Source organism: Falco cherrug, chromosome 8, assembly GCF_023634085.1.
Source record: "Falco cherrug isolate bFalChe1 chromosome 8, bFalChe1.pri, whole genome shotgun sequence".
NCBI lineage: Eukaryota > Metazoa > Chordata > Aves > Falconiformes > Falconidae > Falco > Falco cherrug.
This window is the reverse complement of record NC_073704.1, coordinates 381,662-403,178: the sequence shown is the minus strand read 5'-3', so window position 1 is coordinate 403,178 and position 21,517 is coordinate 381,662. Positions and strand designations below refer to the sequence as shown.

At 38.8% G+C, this 21,517-nt stretch overlaps 1 protein-coding gene across 6 annotated transcripts; it reads left to right on the top strand.

The window, feature by feature from the left end:
* The first annotated feature begins 1,121 nt into the window (after positions 1-1,121).
* Positions 1,122-21,429, top strand: CFLAR (CASP8 and FADD like apoptosis regulator). Of its 6 annotated transcripts, XM_027801469.2 has the most exons (12): positions 1,122-1,598; positions 2,130-2,536; positions 4,471-4,615; positions 7,490-7,921; positions 8,761-8,866; positions 9,302-9,437; positions 9,609-9,706; positions 10,770-10,821; positions 11,573-11,622; positions 12,802-12,880; positions 17,278-17,791; positions 18,600-21,429. In XM_027801469.2, the coding sequence occupies exons 4-12, from the start codon at positions 7,626-7,628 to the stop codon at positions 18,736-18,738; spliced, it is 1,470 nt and encodes a 489-aa protein (XP_027657270.2). In that variant the 5' UTR covers positions 1,122-1,598; positions 2,130-2,536; positions 4,471-4,615; positions 7,490-7,625; the 3' UTR covers positions 18,739-21,429. The 6 variants fall into 6 exon arrangements, with proteins under 6 accessions (XP_027657270.2, XP_027657271.2, XP_005436570.3 ...); XM_027801470.2 differs by lacking the exon at positions 2,130-2,536 and having other exon boundaries at positions 11,576-11,622; XM_005436513.4 differs by lacking the exon at positions 2,130-2,536.
* Positions 21,430-21,517: the final 88 nt, after the last annotated feature.

The following is a 21,517-nucleotide window of genomic DNA, read 5'->3' as shown; positions in this document are numbered from 1 at the left end:
TCATAGAATCATTTTCGAAAAAAAAAAACCCCATTCTTTCATAAGCCTGCAGCCATACCATCTCCTTAAAATCTCTATTAGCCTGTACAAGTCTTTAGGTGTTTGTACAGAACAGATCCATGGTCCAAGTGTGCATATTAATTCACAACAGGCAGCTGGTTTCCTTTTGAATCAGCACCGATCCAATGCTATGTCTTAATAGCAGCGACACCGCGATACCCTTGAATGACTGATTTTAAAGTGAGAGCCTGATCATACAATTTCAGTAAGAACCCTGGTATTTTTTCAGAACAGCGCAGTTGCTTGGTACTTCACAAAATTGTAGTCTGGGTGATGACTTTCTGCCTCCATGTTCCCTGCAGTTCCAAAGCAAGTGTGACTCTGCACAACAGCGTGCTATCCTAGAGTACTGTGCTTCCACTCCTGTATTTTTAGCAGCATAAAAACTGACTGTATTGTAAATGCTTTGAAATCCATTGAGCTGGGAGTTAAATATAATGTGTCTTAATTTCACCACACATGGAGGTGGCTTTTGTCTATTTCAGCAGATAAAACATCCCAGTATTTTAGATTTTAGGCCTTCAAGAAAGCAGGTCCATCCACCATAACCAGCACCTCAGAACAAGTCATTCATGAAAGTTGCTGGGATTATAGCAAGGGAATGACAACACCCAGTTTACAGGGACAAGGCATTACTTAAAATTTATCGAAGATTATACAATAACGGGAAGCATGCAAGTTTCACACACCTGTACAACATTATCCTCACTATGAACAAACCCAGCGATAGAGCAAGACGCGAACCAAGGGCTTACTTCTGTTCAAGCTCCCACCAAAACACAGGCCCGCACCAACCCCGAGCCTGTAACTGCTCACTGATCAACGGTCTGTTAACACTGAACGGCTACCGAGGACAACACAAAGTTCCTTCGTCTGCCCTCATACCAGCAGCCAGTAAAAATGCAGAGTCCCGTAAACATCTACACACGCACTGAACTGAAGCCCACCCTGCTATCGGCCCCTTCTCCTCACGGCGCTGCCAGGACCCCGGCGAGTCGGAAGCCATTTCATACGCAACCGACAGCCAGAGGCAGCAGCGGGAAGCGGCGCGCGGGAGGAGACGTCCCTTCCGCCACAGCCCCACCGCCATCTTATGAGGCAGGGACCGGGGCAGCCTTGCTCGCGCCGCTTGCGAGTTTCACCTCCGGAAATAGACTGTAAAACAACACGCAAAGCATAATGCTTCCCTCGCCTCACCCCAAACACCTAACGGCCGGACTCACGATAAAATCGTGAGGGTTAGCGAACGTGGCTCGGCAGATGCAGCGATGGTAAGGCGGCCAGTTCCCTCGTCCTTCAGCGAGGGAAGACGTCTGCCTTGAACAGCGCTGCTGCCGACACGTAGAGGCGGCTCAGGTTGCTCTGATAGCTGTAAGAGCTACGAGCGCAAAGCGCTCCGCGCGTCTCACAAACGGAAAGAGAAGAAGAAGCGATACTCGAAACCACGCCCGGAGCCTGTTGCCAGGCCGGTACCACCCCCTTTCCGCCCCGCTCCCAGCGCCGGACGTGGCCCTGCTGCTGTAGATGAGACGTTCACGGTGCGTTACACTTTTTCTTCTTCCTTTCCCCTCACGCCTCTCTTCCCAGCCTGCGCCTTCAGTATAGGTGCCCCAACACTCCGTGCGCCGGGACCGAGTCGTCTTCCCTGTCTAGGCCCGGTCCTCGCCGGGGGCGGAGAGCCGGCGCGTCCGGCGCTGCTGGCGCCTGAGCTTGACCTTCCTCGTGAGGAGGAACGGAACCCGACGCAGCCCGTCCGCCCGAAACTATTTTATCTTGCAGCGCGGAGGTTCCTCGTGCTTCGTTTTCCGAGTGTGATTTAAAATGGCGTGGTTAATTGTATGGAAATCTACATAAATTCCCTACGGTAAAACCAGTTGTAGTTTGGTTTATTGTATTAGGAGGACTGGGGTGTGAAATTCGTGCGTCTCTAAAAAATTAGCGTGGTCGCTACTAGTTTACACCGAGAACGAACTATTTAAGCCTAATACGGTAATGAGGAATGTGTAAGTTATTGAGGGATTTCCCTGTTTTCCCTAAGTATTTCGTACCAAATCCTCTTTCTTTTATAGGGAAGCGTGAAAATTCTGGAGCATGCTCCAAGTAATTCAGCACTTTGGAAAATGCCAGATGATACAGACTCAAAATGCAGTTACCTCTGGTTTCACCACCTCTACCTCTTCAAGCAAAGCAGAGCAGAGGAAGCACAAAAGGCAGCTAGTGCCTCCTGTAGCAAAGTAACCTACCTAACTCTCTCCCTTTAGCGCAGGGGCTTCCACGTGAGCTGATCTTGTGAAACAAATATCATATTCCAAATCAGATTACACCCACTGATGTTATATCCTGGTTTTGCTGCTGCAGAGATTGTTGTGAAACGTTAAAGAAACAAATTCTGTCAGGAATGACAGACACTAATTGTAGACCATGTCTGGAGCGTGAAATGTTTCCTTGCTTCTATTGAAATATCTTCCCTCTTAATGTGAGTCCTCATATGTTGACTTAACATTTTTAATACGGGACACTTCTCTTTTACCTTGTTAATCACATTGGTATTTGTATATTGTGCAACGTTTGTGTTGCAATCATGGGAACAAGGTTTCATGCATGGTATTAAACAATGGAGAGTAAAATCACTTGAGCCTTGTAGGCGCATACCAGTTTCCACCTGTTAACTGCCAGCAAGGAGTTAACTGGAGCCTTGTGCGTCATTGTGTGTGGATTTTTAGTATGTTGTTATTTCTTGCTCCTTGGGGAAGGAAAAGGGGGGGATCTATCCCTGATTTTGGTTGTGTTCTGTATGGACTGGGGGTGGTGTGAAATAGTTAAAAAATAGGAGTATAATCCATTTTACTAGCTTCGCAGAAGCTAATGAACATACAGATGTTTTTCTACCTGTTTGAGTGTAGAATGGAGATGATATGTGGTCTGGAATAAATATGCTTGCTGATATTCTCAGGTGTTTACCTTAAAAAAAAATATTCTTTTTGTGAACCTTGCTTACAGTGTAATTACCTGGGGTTGAAAGTCAGGGCAGACTTAGACAAAAATGCCTGTGATAGAGGTGGTTTTCCTGTGCAGTATGTGACAAATTTCACCAGCTTTAAAATCTTAGTTTGTTCAGTATAATCTGAAAGTTAAATAAACCCAGAAACTTGTATTTAAATGCACTCACTTTGGTACTATCTGCTTGACATGTGTTTTCTTTCCAGTGTATTTTGGGGACAGGAGGACAGATGAGTCACCCTAGAATTGGTGATTTTCTTACCAGAGACCCTAAAACTGTTTCCCAGAAGAGCCCTTCCTCTGTGAAAATTTGGGGTGATAGTGAGCTAAAATAGCCAGACTTTCAGAAAATTCTCCCCTCACCAGTCACTTTCCCCCAGCATGCCAGGGGTTTTTCTTGTTCTTTGAATGCGGGAGGAAAAGAGATATCATTGTTTGTGTGTGGGCCTGCCCCTTTCTCTTGCTCTGCATTGAATGTTACTGAGGTGATCTTGCAGTATCCTTTCACCTGTCAGTGGTGGTTATCGTGTTAGACTTCACCTACTTGGAATAATTCTGGGTTTCTTCTAAATCGGGATTGTAAATGAGAATGTGTAGCACTTTAGGTTTCTTTTTTTCAACCATCTTCATGCTCCTTAAGCTTTGCATTGAAATCTTTACTCAATGCATGAAACACTGAACTGAAGAGGAAAATCTTGAGTGTTTTCTTGCAGCAATACTGGCAAATTGCACATGCATGTGAACGCACAAACTATTGGGGCAGTTTCATCTCTGATGACTGTGAACCTTTTTCTTTCCTCTGAAGAAGATAATCTGTGTTTCTTTCCTTCCTTGTAAAGAAATCATATTCAGTAACTTTTCCTTGCAGGGCCCAGGTAACCTAAAATGAAAGCCAGGCTGCTGAGTTTTACCTTGTCACAGGTTTTCTCTTTTTTTTTTTTTTTTAATTGTTGCAGCTATGATAACTGTATGATGTTTGCAAAACTGGTCATATGAGGTGAAAGGGTGAAGTATGATGCCATTCACCTTTCATAGTGAAGTGGATCTGGCTCAGATGTATGCAGATGGGAATGTATCGGGCTTGCGCTAGCAGCGTGACATTTCCTGCTATCAAAATACAGTGACATAGTTTTTGGATGCAAAGTTATAAACTGTTTTAGTTTATACTGAATACTTACTTCATGTTGCTCTTACTCATTCACTCTGGGGGAATGAATGTTACTGACATCACTATATGTGCACAGTTGTTTTTCCTTTAATTTGGACCATCATTCCTGGTTCAGTAGACCAGTGGAAGTGGAATCATACAGAAGAATGCATAGATCCTAGGTCATTTTTCCTTCCCCCCCCGCCCCCAAATTAGGAAGTAGCCCCCAGTAGTAATTTGTGATGTTGTTATTTGTCCAACAGAAAACAAGCTGATGTAATCAGCTTTGCCTATGGACCATCATCGGAAAATGCTGGATGGAACCAGTGTGTACTGGATCTGGATCAGTGATTTAGCAATGGTCAGATGCCAGTCTTCCAATGTTCTTGTGGACAGACTTGCATACAGGTAAGGGAGTTTCAGCACTGGAAGTATTGATCAGCATTTTTTTATAATGAATGTGTGTTTTATGTTATATAAGGAAGTTCGCAAAATAAATAATTTGTATGTGTTTTTTAAAGGCAGATTATTTTTAAGATAACATATAAATAGTAATTTTGCGTGTCTCAAATGTTACCTCTGTAGGAGATTCCTCCCTATCACACACGCATAGCTTTTTTTTTTTTAAACTAGTTTTAAAAGATAACATAAAAATCAACTAAAGTAGTTTAAAAAAAAAAAAAGTTTATCTGAAATTTCTGAAAATGGCCAAAAGCTGTTAAATTCCCATCTCCCTTTAGAGTGAGTCATAAATATGACTTCCTCAAGCTCTTTTGAAAGTCCCATTGGTGTGTACCTGGGAAGTGTTGTCATACGAGACAGCGTTTTGTGCCTCCTTCTTGACTGCATTATTCAGGAAAAGTTTTTGTCTTTCTGCAGAATTCTTCCTAATGTTTGATGCTAGATTGCAAATAAGAAGTTTGCAATAAATATGCTTTTCCTCTTGATAGAAAACAGTAGAAAATGCATTCCAGTTCATGAAGTGTTCCTCTGCTTATTAGAGGCCTGAACATTTTCCCACCCTGCCCCTTCCACCCAAGCTGTACAAGTGGTAGTATTACAAGTCCATGTGTGAACTAGAACAGGTTCAAAAGAACAAGTATTTTGCCTACCCAGTTTGTTTTTGTTGGAAACAAAACTTGTCAGCTTGCTGTATTAAAAATACTGTGGTCCCAGCTCTTTGAAAGAAGCAGCTTCTACTGATGTTTCATTTCTGTTTGTGAGTTTCTTTGCTATTGGTACTATTTACATTAGGGTTAAATGCTGTTGTATTTAGAGCAAACAGTGCATTTAATTCTCTGAAGTTCCTAAATGGTGTGATGTGATAAGAGAAAAAAACGTGTTTGTGCCTGACCCTTTTGGGTTCTGAAGAACAGAACTGTATCAGAGAGGACTGGCTTTGCTTTTTTCTGGTTGTGTGCTGTAGCAGGAGTATTATAATTGTGTGTTTTCTTTAGGTATTTAGCATAGTCTGTTTAAAACTGTTGAGTGCTCTGTGCTTCTGAAAATGAGCCAAAGTGGCCTCAGTGCCATTTTGAGGATTCTGTGGCATATACATTAGGTATCATTTACACTGTGGTATGGAAGTGCAGGAGTACTTGAGTAATGCTTGCATCTTCTAATGTGGTGGCTTTATGATACTCTACAGCTTGCCCTTCCTTACCTCCCCCTTCTATTTTTCTTCTGAAGGTGGGACATTGAGGTCATAGCAGCTACTTGTGTTCTAACGCCCTAGTGATTCAGATACTATCAGCAAGATTAACAGTGCTTGGTTTTTTGTTGTTTTTTTTTTTAAGACTGATGACTTGCCATTGTGAGGAGAAAGCCACTGCAGTCTTTGACACCATAGAAAATAGGGCTCACTGGGATAGATGTAGATAAAGGAGACTTTGCCTTAGGAATTTAAATTTGATAGCTCTGTTTTAGTCGGCGTTGGAACCCAATCCATGGATTTAATCAAATCCAACTTTTACTCCCTTTCTGAGGAAAGGCAGGTGGATGTATAGAGTTATTTTAAATTTAAACAGCATTGGAATGGGGGGGCGGATGGAGAAGCTTGTAGATGAGTTTATCTTCTCTCCTTAATGCATGGACACTGTGTGACATTGTTGATTGTAACTTCAGGAATGTGTAACAAAGGCAGAAAATGCTTTAAACAATGTTATCCAGATGCTAGAATCTTTCAGTGTATGAGGCTTTGAAGTCAAATTGGCGTTTGCTTTTCAGAATGGTTTAAACATAGCTATGCAGTATAGTGACTGCATTCCTTGTAAAAGGGCTGAGAGGCTAAGATTTGTCTTGAGGCTGCTCATTTCACCTTTCTCCATGTAGGTAATTGGGATCAGAGAAGGTTAGATTGAATTTCGATATTGGTGGCAGTGGAAATTGAGCATAGCACCCTACTTATTTTGTTAATCAAAAGGGTAGGGTTTTTCCTAGGTTTGAATTTTTATTTCAGTTTTCAGTATGGTGAAACATGAATGTCACATGAAAAAAGGGCAGTCTTTGGCTTATCTGTACCTTCAGAGTTAAACAGTTTGCATACTTAAGGCTGGAAATTTTTGTTTGTGTGGTTCTTCAGTGTTTTTGCGCATGGAGAGTGTGTGTTGGGAATCTTTAAAACTCCAATAACTCATTCAGATTGGAATCACTTTAAATTATGTTAGTAAGTAAGAAAATCCACACATTCCTGAATTTATAGATAATTAACATTTTAAAATATTACATATTGTGAATATTTATTTTGACTGCATTTAAGGCAAAGTGCCTGCCTGATAGCACTGGTTTTATAGGGGGTGTGTGTGAGTTAATTGTTTTGTCTACAATGTGCTACGCTGCTACTTAACCCCCAAAACTCTTCCTGAAAAATACCTTGAGACTTCTAGGGGAGAAAAGGTGGTGGTGAGCAGAGGGGTGGAGGGCTGCTGGGAAGAGGTATGATCTTTAGACTGAAATTGCTGTGGAATTTAACTCTTACTTCCAGAAGCACTTGAAATATTACTCATCAGCAAGCTGATGACTTTTGTTTCACTTCCCACGGAATTTACAGACTTGTGTTAAGGTAATTTTACTTTAAAAAGAACTTCATTTTTTTCATATCAGTATGACCTACCAAGTACTTTTTGTTCTATAATGAACAGCTGGGAGAACCCCATGAGAACAGCAGGTATGTGTAGACTACATTAGTGTTTTAGTTGTGAGTGAGGTATATCAGATAGGAGAGTTAACTGTGAACTTGTGCAGCAGATCACTGATTTAGTACCTTTTAATTCTTTCCCACAGAACTGCTTATATAAAAATGCATCTAGTTAAGAATGAACGCCAGAAAAGTGCTGTGATAGACACGGGCTTCATGTTGTGTTGGCTTTCTGTTTAAAAAACAGTAGGCTGGCAATTTTTAAGGCACAGCAACAAAGTGATGACCAGGTGCCAAGTGCCAGCTGCCCTTATTTACCAGATTGAACAAGAATTGGATAAAGAAGAAGAAGAGATGATGGTTTTCCTATGCCGAGACCTTGCTCCTGATTTGGCCACTGGCAACCTTAGAGAGGTCTTGGTGGCTTTGAATGAGAGGGAGAAGTTGTCTTTCCTTGGCTTGTCTGAACTGTTGTACAGAGTTAAGAGGTTTGACTTGCTGAGGAGGATTTTGAAGACTGAGAAAGGAACAGTGGAAGCTAACCTTGCGAGGAGTCTCAGATTTGTCCCTGATTACAGGTAATATGTCTATTTCAGATTTCATGGCTACTCTGTTTTGTTCAAAATGGGTGCGGGTTGGTTTTGGTTTTTTTGGGAGGGGTTTTGTTGCTTTCTTAAATGGGCCTTGAAGGTAAAAGGAAAGCAGAAAATGGCATTGTCTTGAGTTACAGTGAGAAGAATATGTCTAGTTTAGTCCCTAAAATAAGACTTAGCTTCTTCCGTGTCATGGCATTAGAAGCATCTGTCTTTAAGGAGTTTGTGTATGTTAATCCTTAAAACCAGTGATGTTTGTACAGTTCTAGATTAGCAGATAGAAATGACATTTTAGAGGAACATTAGTTAGAGATACTTTCTTTCCTAGTTTGCTTTGGGCACGTAGCCTTGTGGTATAGCTTTTCTCAGAGGACCTGCCCCTTACTACTTTTCCCTTTGTAGTTTTAAGAGGCTTAAATTAAGAAGCTCCAGTTATTTTCTTTGAGAGTCTTCAGAAAGAAATATATTTACTGATATGAAAGATTTCCCAGTGTTAACTTCTCACTGAAATAAAACCCCTGTAACAACTAGGTAAAAAAGTTAGATGGATTTTCTGTCTCATTCTCTCACTTCATCTCTATAGAAATATTAAGGAGACTTCTGTTTTCCTAGCAGTGGTTATTACATGGCCAGTCTGAGTAACACAGGTGCTGATTAGGAAGAAGTAGGTATTTTGTAATTGGATCTTGGAGCAGGGTAGGTGTTTTTCCTGTTGTTTATTTGGGGATGGTACATTAAGACTGGAACATGGGAGATGGGTTGTTGGGCAAGAGTGGGATTTTGCTGAAAGCCAATCCTTCAGAAACATCTCAGTTTTATTTCAGGGTACTAATGGTAGAGATTAATGAGAATCTGGAAAAAGAAGAAGTGGGTTCTCTTGTTTTTCTACTCAGAGATTATGCACCTCGTATGAAAATGGCAAAAGATAAGGTATGTTTGTCTGCTGGTCTTCTCTGGAGCAATAAGAGATTAAAGTAAAAAGGGAAGTAGCTAGACAGCAAAAGAGGGGAGACAGTACTGCAAGGGGTAGTGAGGCAGGAGTAGACAGAAGTCAGAGAGAAGGAGTAGTGGCTTCTATTTCAACTTTTGTTTTCTAATTCAAGGAAAGAAGGATGAGAAACAGTGAGAGGGAACTGTGAAGACTTGCTGTAGTGAATGGTATTGGCATGAACCTCACAAGCAGAAGCAATTAAAAAAATATATCTTCAGTATTACTGATCTGAAAGTTCATATATGAAGGATCTCAAACCAATAATCATACGAAATATTGCTTTATGACCTCCCCACATTATTTTCTGGATTGCTTTGTTACTGATGGAGAAGAAATTACTGATATGACAGCTTGGTTTTCTGTTGCTATTCTAGAGTTTTCTAGCTCTTGTGATTGACCTGGAGAAACTAAATTTGGTGACTCCTAATCAACTGGATTTGATAGAAAATTGTTTTCAGAATATTCACAGGATAGACCTGATCAGGAAGATTGAGAAGTACAAACATGAAGGTAAGATGCTATTTTTGCACCAGTTACTCTTTATAGCAAGGATCAGATATGCTTTTACTGAAGATAAAATTGAGTTACAAGTTTGAGAATTTGCATGCTTTACAGATTTAGGTTTTTAAACTGTTGATACATCATGGTGTATTTCTCTGTGTGTTTCTGTTAAATTTTCAGCTTTAATGCCCTCCGTTCATACTCAGCCAGTATATGTAAATGCACTTCAGGCATCTCTCCCTAATCTCACTCTGATTGATCCTCCTTATAGTTCAGGGGTAAGTATACAATAAATCAGACAGATCCTTTATTTCTAAATATCACCAGACATTGAAAGGGGATTCATCTTTGCAGAGCTTAAGGAATGAGAGATCGCTAATAAGTAAAATACTACTTGGTTTATTTCTCTTATTCTTGTTACTTGCTAGGTTTAGGGTCTGGTTTAAATCTTCTGACTTAGAGAAATCCCCTTTAAAGAACATACAAATTCTGTATCTCCAAAGTACTTTCTGCTACTCTGGGAAGTGAACAGACTTGCTTTGACTGTTCTTTGGAAAACATCTTTGTTGTTTGTAGTTCTGGACTTTGCAGCAAAAGTAGCTTTCTAACTTTGGCAGCTGAAGGTTATGGCTTTTTAAGGAGAGCTTTTCAGTTGTGGGGTTTTCTTGTGCGGTTTGTTTTAATCTCATTTTAACAAAGATATTTCAGTATGTGAAAGGTCCGTCAAATCCTACTGCATGCAGTATTCTCTATATTTGGGTTAGGTCTGATATTGTAATAGTATGAACTTACTTAAAGTTTTTAGCCTTGCTAAATGAATTTGATTATTTCTGTCACGTGTTCGGTAAATATGTGTGTATAAAGCTTCCATACAAGACACTGGTGATGTGGCTTTGTTAGTTAAAACAAATTGCAAGAGCTTTGTTTTCCGGACTACTGATAGGAAAGAGTTTGCATCAAGTTTCCATATTATGTTAATATTGTTAAAAATTCCTTTTTAATTCAGTGAAAGTTCCTTCCTGCTACTCTATAGGAAATAAAATTTACATCTTCAGAGGTTTTTTGTTTTACTCCATTAGGGAATAAGCTGTTCTTTGCTGTTCGTGGCAAGCTGGTAATTTTTTTCTGAGGAGGAATAGTTTTGAGTTTTCTGTGTTTGTGGTTTTGGCAGGATTCTTGTTTTACTTGTTATTTTCTAATTTAATTAGCTGATAGATGTACATCTAAAATATGTAATCCTTTTTATAGAGGAAGAAAAATACTGTTGTGTTGTATTTTGGAACACATGATTATTAATTCTGGAAGGAGAGAGGGGAAAATAGACCTTTTTCTTCATTTTAGATCCAGAATGTGAACAAAGAAAACTCACAAAATGGACAAAGTCTTACTCTGGGTAAGAGCATTTTCTCTGAGTGTTGATAATCTAAAAGAGCCAAATGATGAATTTCATTATATCAAAAGGACTGTTGTTTGATAGTTGTGTTTGTCTAATCCAGCTGTTAGCACCAGGAGCAGAGAGTATTTGGTACTTCTGAAAACTGAGCATTGGCGTATTGTTTGCTGTTGTATTTGCTTTGCTTGTGCTGCCAGATCTTAAAGCTTTATTGAAATTTTTGGGGGCTTCCACTGTCACAACTTATAAACAGAATAAATAGTTTATTAATAAAATCATGGAAATGGTTGACTAGCTGGCTCTGGAGGCCCATGTAGTGCAGCTGTGCCCATTAAGTCTTGCAAGGGAAGTTCCTTTGTCAGTTCAGTGGTGAACTTGCCACCAGGTCAATGAGGAAGTTGTCCAGTGAGTACCAGGTTATTACCATGTGTGTTGTGTTCTTTCTAGAAACCCAAAATAACTCTCACATGTGGTGATTTTTAAAAGAGTAGATGGCTGAATTCTGTCAGCGTAGGAGAGATTGTTTGTTTATTCTAGTCACAATCAATGTAGAATGCAATCCAAATATCATTTTAGAGGTGAAAATTTGGGGGGGGGGGGGTTTGGACTTCAATAGGATACATAGACACTAAGATGTCCAGGTGAGTAAGAACTTGGTTGAACTGGAGCGGTTCCTCTTTAACTGATCTGGCATCAGAGAAATGTCACTGGTTCCTACATTCAAGATTACTTCTGTGTGTTTTTACTGCAGCAGAACCAGTCCACATGTCCGTTCAGGAATCAGGATCAGTGTCCCATAAGGTATGTGCTTGTGCTTATGTATGCGTGTAAATATAAAAAAACCTTCTGCAGGTATTTACCTTAGTTATCTTTGTGTTTCATTTTGAGATTTCCTGTAGTTGCATGCAAACAGAACAGTGTGTATGTCCATATCTTCCTCAGCCATAAACAGGTTCTATGAATTACTTTTGAAGAACATATTTTTAATATAAAATATCTGCTGTAACTCGGAAGCAGCAGTGTGCAAAATGCACATGCATGTGGTGTACACGGCGAACTTGTGTATTTATTGGTGGAGGCTAAGTCAAAACCTGTTGGAAGTCAGACCTCTTGTCATTGGCATTAGAAATTGTGGGGTTTCTTTGCATGCAGTAAATTTTGTCCTTTATTCTCTTCCTGTCCCTGACTCTTCAGGTAGAAGACAGACATGCTTTGGGTATTAATAATAAGAATGGACACAAGCTCCCCTATAGGCCAGGAACCAGGGAGTTACCTATAGCCGATTAATTGTAATCTTTTTGAAGGGGAGAGGAATTGTGATAAAGTCATTACAGATTATTTAGGAACAAGGAGGTTGTTCCATTAAACAAAAGAATTAAATGTTCTGATGGGCAGTGCTTGCTTGCTCACCTGAAGAACACACTTCTCTACATTTATTGTGTTGGCAATATGAAGCTTGTAGCTCCCAACATCTCAGCTGCAGTTACACATAAAGAAATCAGTTTGGAAGTACTATAGAAGGATCATTGCTGTCATAGTCCAGGTCTTTAAAAAGCCCCTTCACCCCATAAAACTGCTTTCTTTGCTTTTGTTTTGAGGGGTTTTTTTACACATTTGAATATCTGTCCAGAGTTGAGGTTCAGTCTCAAACTTGCTTCTCATTTCTGGTACAGTCTTAGCCTTTGTTTAAAGGATCATTATGGTAGTAAGATTGCATAACAAGGATGCAAAAATTAAACCTGTACTAGAAATAGGGAGAAAAAAGTCATTAGTCCATGTATTCTGATTTTTTGGTTTTGTTTCTGTTGTGCAGATATGACATACTACATACCAGTAGACAGACTTCACCTAGCTACTCTACATTCTGTTGTTTTTTTCATAATTGAATAGGTCTGAGGTGGTTATATTTGAGAAAAGAATCAAGTCTGTAAGTTAAGAGAATGACATATTAACTCAGAATTTGTCCTTCATGTTCCTCAGGTGTTTGATGATCAGTACAGAATGCAAAGTCAACCTTTAGGAGTATGCCTGATAATAGACTGTATTGGCAATGACACGGGTAAGTCTCTGGAATTTCAAGTTCCTTATCTTGTTAATCTCTGATAACTGGAACAATTTAGTATAAAGAATATGATGTACATTTACCAGACAGACTAGGGTAGTGTTGGTCCCAGTCAGTTGGTCTATCAGTTCTAGTCAGTCTTATAAAGCCAGCTGTCCTAACTATTGCAAACAATTTTGGTTTGTTCTTTGGTGCAGAATCTTTGAATGAACAAACTTGGAAGGGGGTGGCCTGAATTTTGGGCAGGAGAAAAAGGAGACCAACAGAATAGTTAATCTACAGTCATACAGCAGATTATTGGCAGAGGTGGTAAAGACAGTGTTTCCTAACAGCTAATAAAAGCAAAACTGTTGTGGATTTGAAATGAAATCATATCGGACACCATAGATTTTGAATAGCTGAATGCACATGGTCCTTTATCAATAATGTGTGTAGGCCTCTGTCACGTCTGACACAGTCTAACTAAATCATCACCATAGCTTTATAGGGAAAGGTATTCTCTTTGTTTCCTCTTGGTTTAGTTAAAAAAACCCACGACTCAACAACCAGCAACAAAAAGCAAAAAAAAACCAGTTTGCACATAGAATTCAAGGTAGTCGGTGCCATGGTTAAAATGTGGGGGTTTCCTGATTGCCTTTGTAGAATACAGAAAAACCCACGCCACTCTAATCATTGTAATAGGAGGCTAAAAACAAAAATGTTTGGGTTTTTTTTTTTAATTTAAAAAAATTTAAAAAATAGTACTGCAGACAGTTCTGTAATAGGCTAGTAGGTGTAAGGGAAGAAGAGGGTTTGTGGGCATATCTTTTCTCATAACTAATGGTCCAACAGATGGACCAACTTAGAATTACAGATGTAGTTGTTGAAGAGCAATGGATGTAGAGCACAGACCATAAAATTTTTGTCTTTGCTTGACAGTAGTATTTTAAGTAAATGATATAAAACAAGACACTTAGTTTACCATTAGGGTAACAGAAACTAGAACTGATTCACAATCCTGCTGTGCATGGAGAAGAGCGACTAGGAAGGCACTTAACTCCGTTACATGCGACAGGGAGGCATCCTTGGGATCTGATTTTGGTCTGTCCTGCCAAGGTTATTGATGACCTCTGGTCAAAAAAAACCCCAACCCAAAAAGCCAAAGATAAAACAAGGATGCAATTGCTGGATGTAGAAATCAATTTGTTCAATCTGAAGCACTTGTTCATTTCTGCTCTTACACCCCATACCCCACCACCACCACTCCCTGAAATACTGACTTTGCCCCAAGAGGAAGGTAAGACAGCCTGGCAAGAAGTGAAAGACTGGGGAGTTGGGGCAGCTCTTGGGATCAAACATCCTGCTCTGTTCTGTTGCCTGCTGCTTTACTTTCCTGTTCTTTTCTCTTTCATGGTAGCTTTAGAGAACAAATGACCCTTCTGGTGCAAGAAACTTACTATGCAGCCTTAATCTGGAAGGTAGCATGATCATCTGTTCTAGTACCAAAATAATTACTTGCTACTTGGAGTTCTGTTTCTTAAAAGCAAATGCAAAAAGGGTTGCTGGAGAAATTTCAGTGTGGACAGCTAAAGAAAGCATGAGGTGTGAAAATAGCCTTGTTTACTTAAAAAACCTCTTTAAATTTCCTTGCCTCTAATGGGATATGGCATGTGCTGACCTGATGTATCGAACAAGAGTGGTTTACTCTGTCAGGTCTGAGTTTTCTAAATTAAACAGTATAAAAGCAAGTAAGGCCCATACACTAGAGAAAATGGGAACTAAAGAAGGAACTGCTATGTCAGTTCATAGTCAGATACATAAATTTAGATCTTCCCTTTCTTAGAAGGCACAAATTTTTTGCACTGGCAATATACTTTGTCGTAATAATTGCTACTAAATACAAAGATGTGCGTATAATAAATAATCAATGCATGTGCTCTTCATGAGCTCATATGGTCATTTCAGTACTTGTACAAGAACAGAAAGTGCAAACGTGATGGAGGGTGTCTGCTGACTGGAAAGGACAAGAAAGGGTTAAGTGTTTAGCAGTTGGCATGTTAGATGGCTCTGTTGCTGTTGTTCCAAACTTCCAAAGCAAGTCTTAGTGTGCCTCAGTCTCCATACACGTGTGCATTGGATACAGAAGCAATTAAAACTTGTAGTGTGTCTTAGATGTTTAATGTGACCAGCACATCAGCATTTTAACATGTTAGAAAGCCAGACTTTTACTAAAATACATTACTGTGCTAATGAGATTCAGGAGAGGCAAGACATACAACACTGCATTTTGTTAGAAAGGCATTCACTATTCTAAAGAGTCGTGCCACACTACTTCTGAAGTCTGAAAATACCAAAGAAAGAGAAGAGAGCAGGGAGAGCATTAGGAATTGTATCTGTGGTTAGATTCTGTAGAATGAGAAAACATTAGAATCTGTAGCTATCCTGTAATTTAATCTGAGGAAGTTGAACCAATGATAGGTACTGTAGGATCAAGGTTTACAACAATTAAAATGGCCAGTGTAAACAACGTGAATTCATCAGATGCTGATAAAACTAAAACTGAACTGCACCTTGCTGCTTTGTAAGTACAGTCTTGCTGTTTTGTAAATAGCTGCTTTTGACTTTTTAATTTGGAAGCCAATTCTTATCCTTATGTTGTAAACAATCAGGAGAAGAAAAAGGGTATTTTTTTATGTTGAGTGGAAGTGCTCAGTAGTCAGTGGAGGTTTGTTGGGAGCTAATTACTGTTGAAGAAACGTGTTTTCTAATTACAGGTTGCATCATTTGATGCTGCATTTTGTCTTGCCCTAAAATTGCTGTATCCAAAGTTTACCATGTGTAATTTCTGATTCATTGTTAAACCAAGGTATCAGCTCTAAGTTTTTTGGGTTTAATGTTTTGTAATTGTGGCACTTAGAGTGTGTGTATGGTCTAAGGTGATGCCAAGTTTTGTATCTTTGTGTGTGTATATGGTAGTGAGGTAAGTGAATTACAGAAAAAGCACTCTGGCTGTAACTCTCGTTTTTCCTCTGTACTACTGCCCTCTGATGGATGAAGTGCTTCATCGAGTGTGTTAACTGCTAAACGGTATTAATACTGCATCTTCCATCTGAATTTTGAGAGTATGTTTCAGTGCCTAAAATAGAGGGGATTTTCCTGTCTATTAAAAAAAAAAAAAAAGGTCTGGAAAGTGTTTGTATTGTTTTACAAAATTTAATCAAACCAACAGAACTGGAATAAAACCCTATAGTTCCCATTTATCATCTTGCTATAGTATACAGTTTGTATCTACCCTGTATCTTGCTGAGAAAACTTACAACTTCTGTTCCCTGTTTTCACTATAGGCTTTTTGAGGAAAACAGTGTGGTAGTACACATCCTGCTTTGCTACCAGTTAGCTCTGAAATAGCCTGTGCTAATTAGGGATTGTTAAATTTTTGAAGCCAGGGAACAGTCTAGCTTTCTGTGCCTGTAAGGCATTTTACATAAACATGGCACTTGATATGTCCTGTCAGATCAGAAACCGTGCATGGGCAATGTGTATGTGGTTTGTACTAAAGATGCGATGCTACAAATGGGTCATAGTAGTAGCTTGTGGTTCTCTGAACACTTAAAAAATACCTGTGGCTTTAGCCACTATGTATCTGGCTTCACTCCCATATTAATAAACATCCAAAGTAGTTATTCAGAGCATAGCACATTTTCCTGCAGCACAGGTTAACACAAATGCAATAGAGTTAAATCTTGATTTTTGGTTATCTGCAGCTTTAATTTCTAACACATTTGAAAGCGTTCATTGTTCAGTTTACCCCCCAAAAAATGCTGTTGTCACAGTTAAAGACCCAATGTCCATTTTCCACCTGGAACTCACGACTTAAAGTCCATTTTATATAATATGAAGCATAAATGACTGCAGCAGGTTCCTTTTTGACTGATGAAAGGGAGCCTGTGTGTTTCCTGTGCAGTTCTGTATATGTATAGTGACCATTCAGAGTAATTCAGAGACAAGCTTAAAGGTGAAACAGAATTCCCGTGCTATCCAGATCACTACCATTTCAGGAACATTCCATGTGAAGCATTTCCTAATGTTTTCTCTTGCCTAGTATTTTAAACCCTAGGAACTTGGGATACTGGCTCTGAATGAAAGCATACAAGTGTCTTGGAGTTTGGAACAGATCACATGCCAAATAATAGTATCTTGCTATCGTGAAACGTATCAGTCATATTAAACACAGCATGCATAGAGCACTATAAATATGTAATGTACTGTGATCGACATCAAGTACTCCCTATTTTTTAATTGTGATAAAATAAACATCTTATTTCCAGTAGCAAAATATTGTAAATATTGTAATTCAAGATAGCTGAGATTGAGTCCTGATGTGCTCTGACTTAATTACATCTTGCTTTTTTCAGATGTGTTGGAAGAGACCTTCAGAGGCTTAGGCTATGATGTTCGTTGTCACAGATATTTAAATATTAACACCATGAATCAAACATTGCTTAAAGTTGCAAGGTTGCAGGAGCATAGAAGTTGTGACAGCTTCGTTTGCATATTGGTCAGCCATGGAAGTCCTCAGAGCATCTTCTGTACAGACCATACCTTTTCTGGATTCCCTTTGGAACAAATAAAGAAATATTTTACAGCAGACTCATGTCCTGAACTCCTAGGAAAACCAAAGCTTTTTTTTATTCAGACCTACATTGTGCCAGAAAATGAGCAAGAATGTACTAGTCTGTTGGAAGTAGATGGAAATGATGAGAAAGTCATTGCCAGTGCAAAAATCCCTTGGAAAGTCACTATCCCCCAAGTGGCAGATATCTTTTGGAGTCACTGCAAGGTGGATGTGTCTATACTAGAAAAATGTCCAAGTTCATCCTCATATTATCTACGTTGCTTGGCTGAGCTACTCCACAATCCTCATAAAAGGTAAATAAAAACAGGAAAAAAATAACCCTTTTCCTGTGACAGCCTGCTGTCCTAGAGAAAGAGAAACCTTAAGTTTCATCCTGTCTGGTCCTGAAAAGTGTCTCCGTGCTGTGTCATAGGTTAAAAGACAAGTATACCTGATCCTGGAACGATGGCACGGGAAGGTAATCTAAAGTAGGAGTGAAGCTTCTGATTCTGGAGAGTAAAATTTAAGTGTGTTATGGCACTGGTCTTGCAGAGTGAGAAGGGAAGAACCTGACCTGGGTTGAGAGGGAAGGATTTTGTCCTTTCTTCAGATCTAATTAACCCTCCACTCTGGGAGCCACTATGTTGCCAATTTGTAATCTTCAATTTAAACTATCAGAAAACTTTAGTCTATCTAAAGAGATTATCAAAAGGAATCTGAGCAAAAAATCACGTATGTTTGGATATATAACCAGGTATGTTTGGATAAATAACTTGCCAACAGAAGTTTTCTTTGTACAACTGATCTACCAGCAAGCTAGCAACTGTTTTTCAAGGTAGTTGCAGGGTTAATATTTAGTACCTTTTTACAGCTTCTAAAACCTTGTTGTGAAGTCACAGAGCATCGTGTTAGCTTAACCAATATTATAGTAATCTGGGTTATAACAGATTGTCTCCAAAATACATATTTAGCCTTGGGTTTTAGAGGTGTAACCTCTGCAATAAAGACTGAATTTTGAAACTTTTCTTCTTGCTGAATCTAAGGTTGTCTTCTCTCTTGTGAATTCTTAAATGGTGTCTTGCTTCATTCTCTAATAGAAAGCTTTTACTTTTGTTGCTGCAGGAAACTCTCTATATTAGATATCCATACGGAACTGAACAGGAAAGTCTATGAATGGAATCAGACCGCTGACCCCAGCCACCAATACTCACTTCTGCTCCAACACACGCTGAGGAAGAAACTTTTTCTTTCTCCCACTTAACAGCTGTTAGAAAGGACATGTTTGAAGTGGCTAACAAGAAACACTATGATTCAGACAGTTTCACACATACTTTTTACTTTATGCATTGTTATTGCATGTGTATCTAAAATGCCTATTGCTTCCAAACCTGTGGATTTAGAAGTGTTTTCGTGTGTTATTTCTGTTTTAATACAGAAGGCTCTGAAAGCTTGGATGAGAATGGCAGCTTTCATATAGCACTGCAACAGGTCTTACAACTAAGTACAACAGGTAAACAAGGTGGAAAGAGCGCTAAACTGTATAGCTGTTGGGTTTTCCAGGGGTTTGGGGGTTTATTGGTTGTTTTTTAGCATAACTATTAGCAGTGCAGTGATCTAGGTTCTTCTGTTGATACTTCAAATACAAGCCAGTGCAAATCACTAAAATCCACTGGGTGCTTTCCCCAGCACCTAGTAGTGGAAAATATGTCATGAAAGAGTGCCTAGCCAGCAAAGCTAGTTCTTCATTAACAAGTTCTAGTTTTCATGCCTCCACAGACTAGCAAAACAGGAGGAGGAGAGAGATGGTCTTTTAAATAGTTTGGATTCTGTCTGCCTGCCTCATTAAAGGTTGTGGTCCACCTAGAACCGTGTGTCGTCAGTACGTCCACTGCACACAAGGTTTATATGTTAATAAATGAGACAGTCTGCCATGTTTTGGGCTGTTTTCTGCTGATGCAAAAATGAGTCTGCCTGTGGCAGGGCCTTACAGTCATCTACCACACAGTTTTAAAGAGTGTAGGATTTTGGCAGATGTTTTATGGAAGCTGGAACATGATGCACACTTGTTGCACCAGGTATAGTTATAAAAGTGCACTTTATCGTATTTGAACCTAAATGTCATGGAGCAGCCACTGGCTTTTAAGACACCCCACCTTTGCTACTTTTTCTTATGAAAAAGGATAGGTCTTTATTAATTGATACTTTTTTTCAAGTTGTCCTTGATCTTCTTAAAAAAAGGTGAGTGAAAATTGTCTTAAATACAGAATTTTTTCTCCAGTGGAGCAGATGCCTAACATGAAGAGTTCAGGTAACCTGCTTGTTGTATACAGCATAACCTGGACGAGTGGTATTGAAATTTATTATCACTGAATTTATGGAATCCTAATTCCCTCCTAATGTAGGCCGCTTATAGACTTATAATACTCTTAATGCAGTCTCCTGTCCAGGAAAAAAATTTGAGGCCTTGGTGTGCCTTGCTTGGTTTCTGGTGTAGTTACGTCATAAGTCCTAGCATGTGTTTCATGCAAGCAGAAAGGAAAGGGGGTTTTACTAGTACGGGGTATGCTGGTTCCTCTAGCAAATGTACTGCAAAAAGATTTTTTTGCTAGTGTAGCTGCATTTGATTTGAACAAAAAGCATGTGTGCTTACATACATAACTTCACTAACAATGCTTTTCATTGTAGACCAAGTCTTAACAGGCAGCCAAGTTATTGATACTATACACTGTATACAATTATATTCATAATTATTAGGAGATTTTGGCCAGTAAACTCTGGTAGCAGTGACTTTTTTTTTTATTCCTTGATGCTATGCTGTACTACCTAGGTGTTGCCTTGACGTAATTTTTATTAACTTTTTTTTTTCAAACCAGGCTTCTTAAGTTTCATTCTGAAAAAAAAAAATAGTTTTAAAGTAGCTTTTATAACTGAAAGTAAAAATCACTTTTATTTGAAAAAAAATATGTATCAAAGTCTAAAAAGTGCTCAGGATTCCATCCTTGTTATGTGATGTAGACCCAGACCCTTCTTGGCTTGAGAGGTTCCTAGACTGCTGATCAATGAGGATTGTTAAGAGTATACAAAGAGGAGAAACCAACTGAACAAGTGTTACCTTATAGTCTTTAAATATCCATATAAAATGTTAAGATTAAAATGTATATTTATTCATATTAATGTACAATTTTGTATAATATATATAAAGTACATTTTATATCATGGTGATTAAATTTTCACTTGTTATCTTTTTTAATTTTATAAACAGTTTTATTTGCATATTAACTCTAGGAAGTTACATACACAGTTGTGATGAGAAGGTATTATTGCACAATTTAGGGAAACACTCATCTGTTGCAAGCCTATACATCCCATACTTTTCTCTTTCCACTTCATAAGCTGTAGTGTCATCTTTAATTAAAGTACATGCAAACTTTTTAATAGCTTTGAATTGGGAAATGCAACCCCAAATCTTTTGTTAAGCCATGGGTACGTATGTAATTTGTCTTACTGTAATTTTATGTAAGTCAGACATAAGAGAAAAATAAAAAATAATTCTTTGCGAAATTCAGACTATCTAAAAGCTTGTCTTCTATGAGCTTTAAAGTAAAAATACTAAATCCAGTATCATGGTGTTTTAGGTGTGGAAATCAATGCATCATAGCAGGACAGGGAGAGGGTGCAGGTCTTCCTTTCAGTTTCCTGTTTTCTAAGGCCCTGTTGAACTGGTCTTTTGCTTAAACTAGTGCCGTATCGCTTCTGGCTTTAAAAATACTTTGTGTCTTAAAATTGCCTTCATATGTATTCCACACACTCAAGTAGAGAACTTAATGCATTGCATTAACAGAAGGGTGTGTATTATATATGGTAGGTAATAAAAATAGCATTCGTTTCTAACCCTGAATATTTAATAACTGACTGTCTTAAAATAAAATAAAGCACAAGTGTAATTTTGAAACTACCTTGCTCATTTTTCATGGGGTAAGAAGGATTATAAAATGACAGATTTGGAGTCTCTATTAGAAGTTACTTCCTGTAGTGGCTGG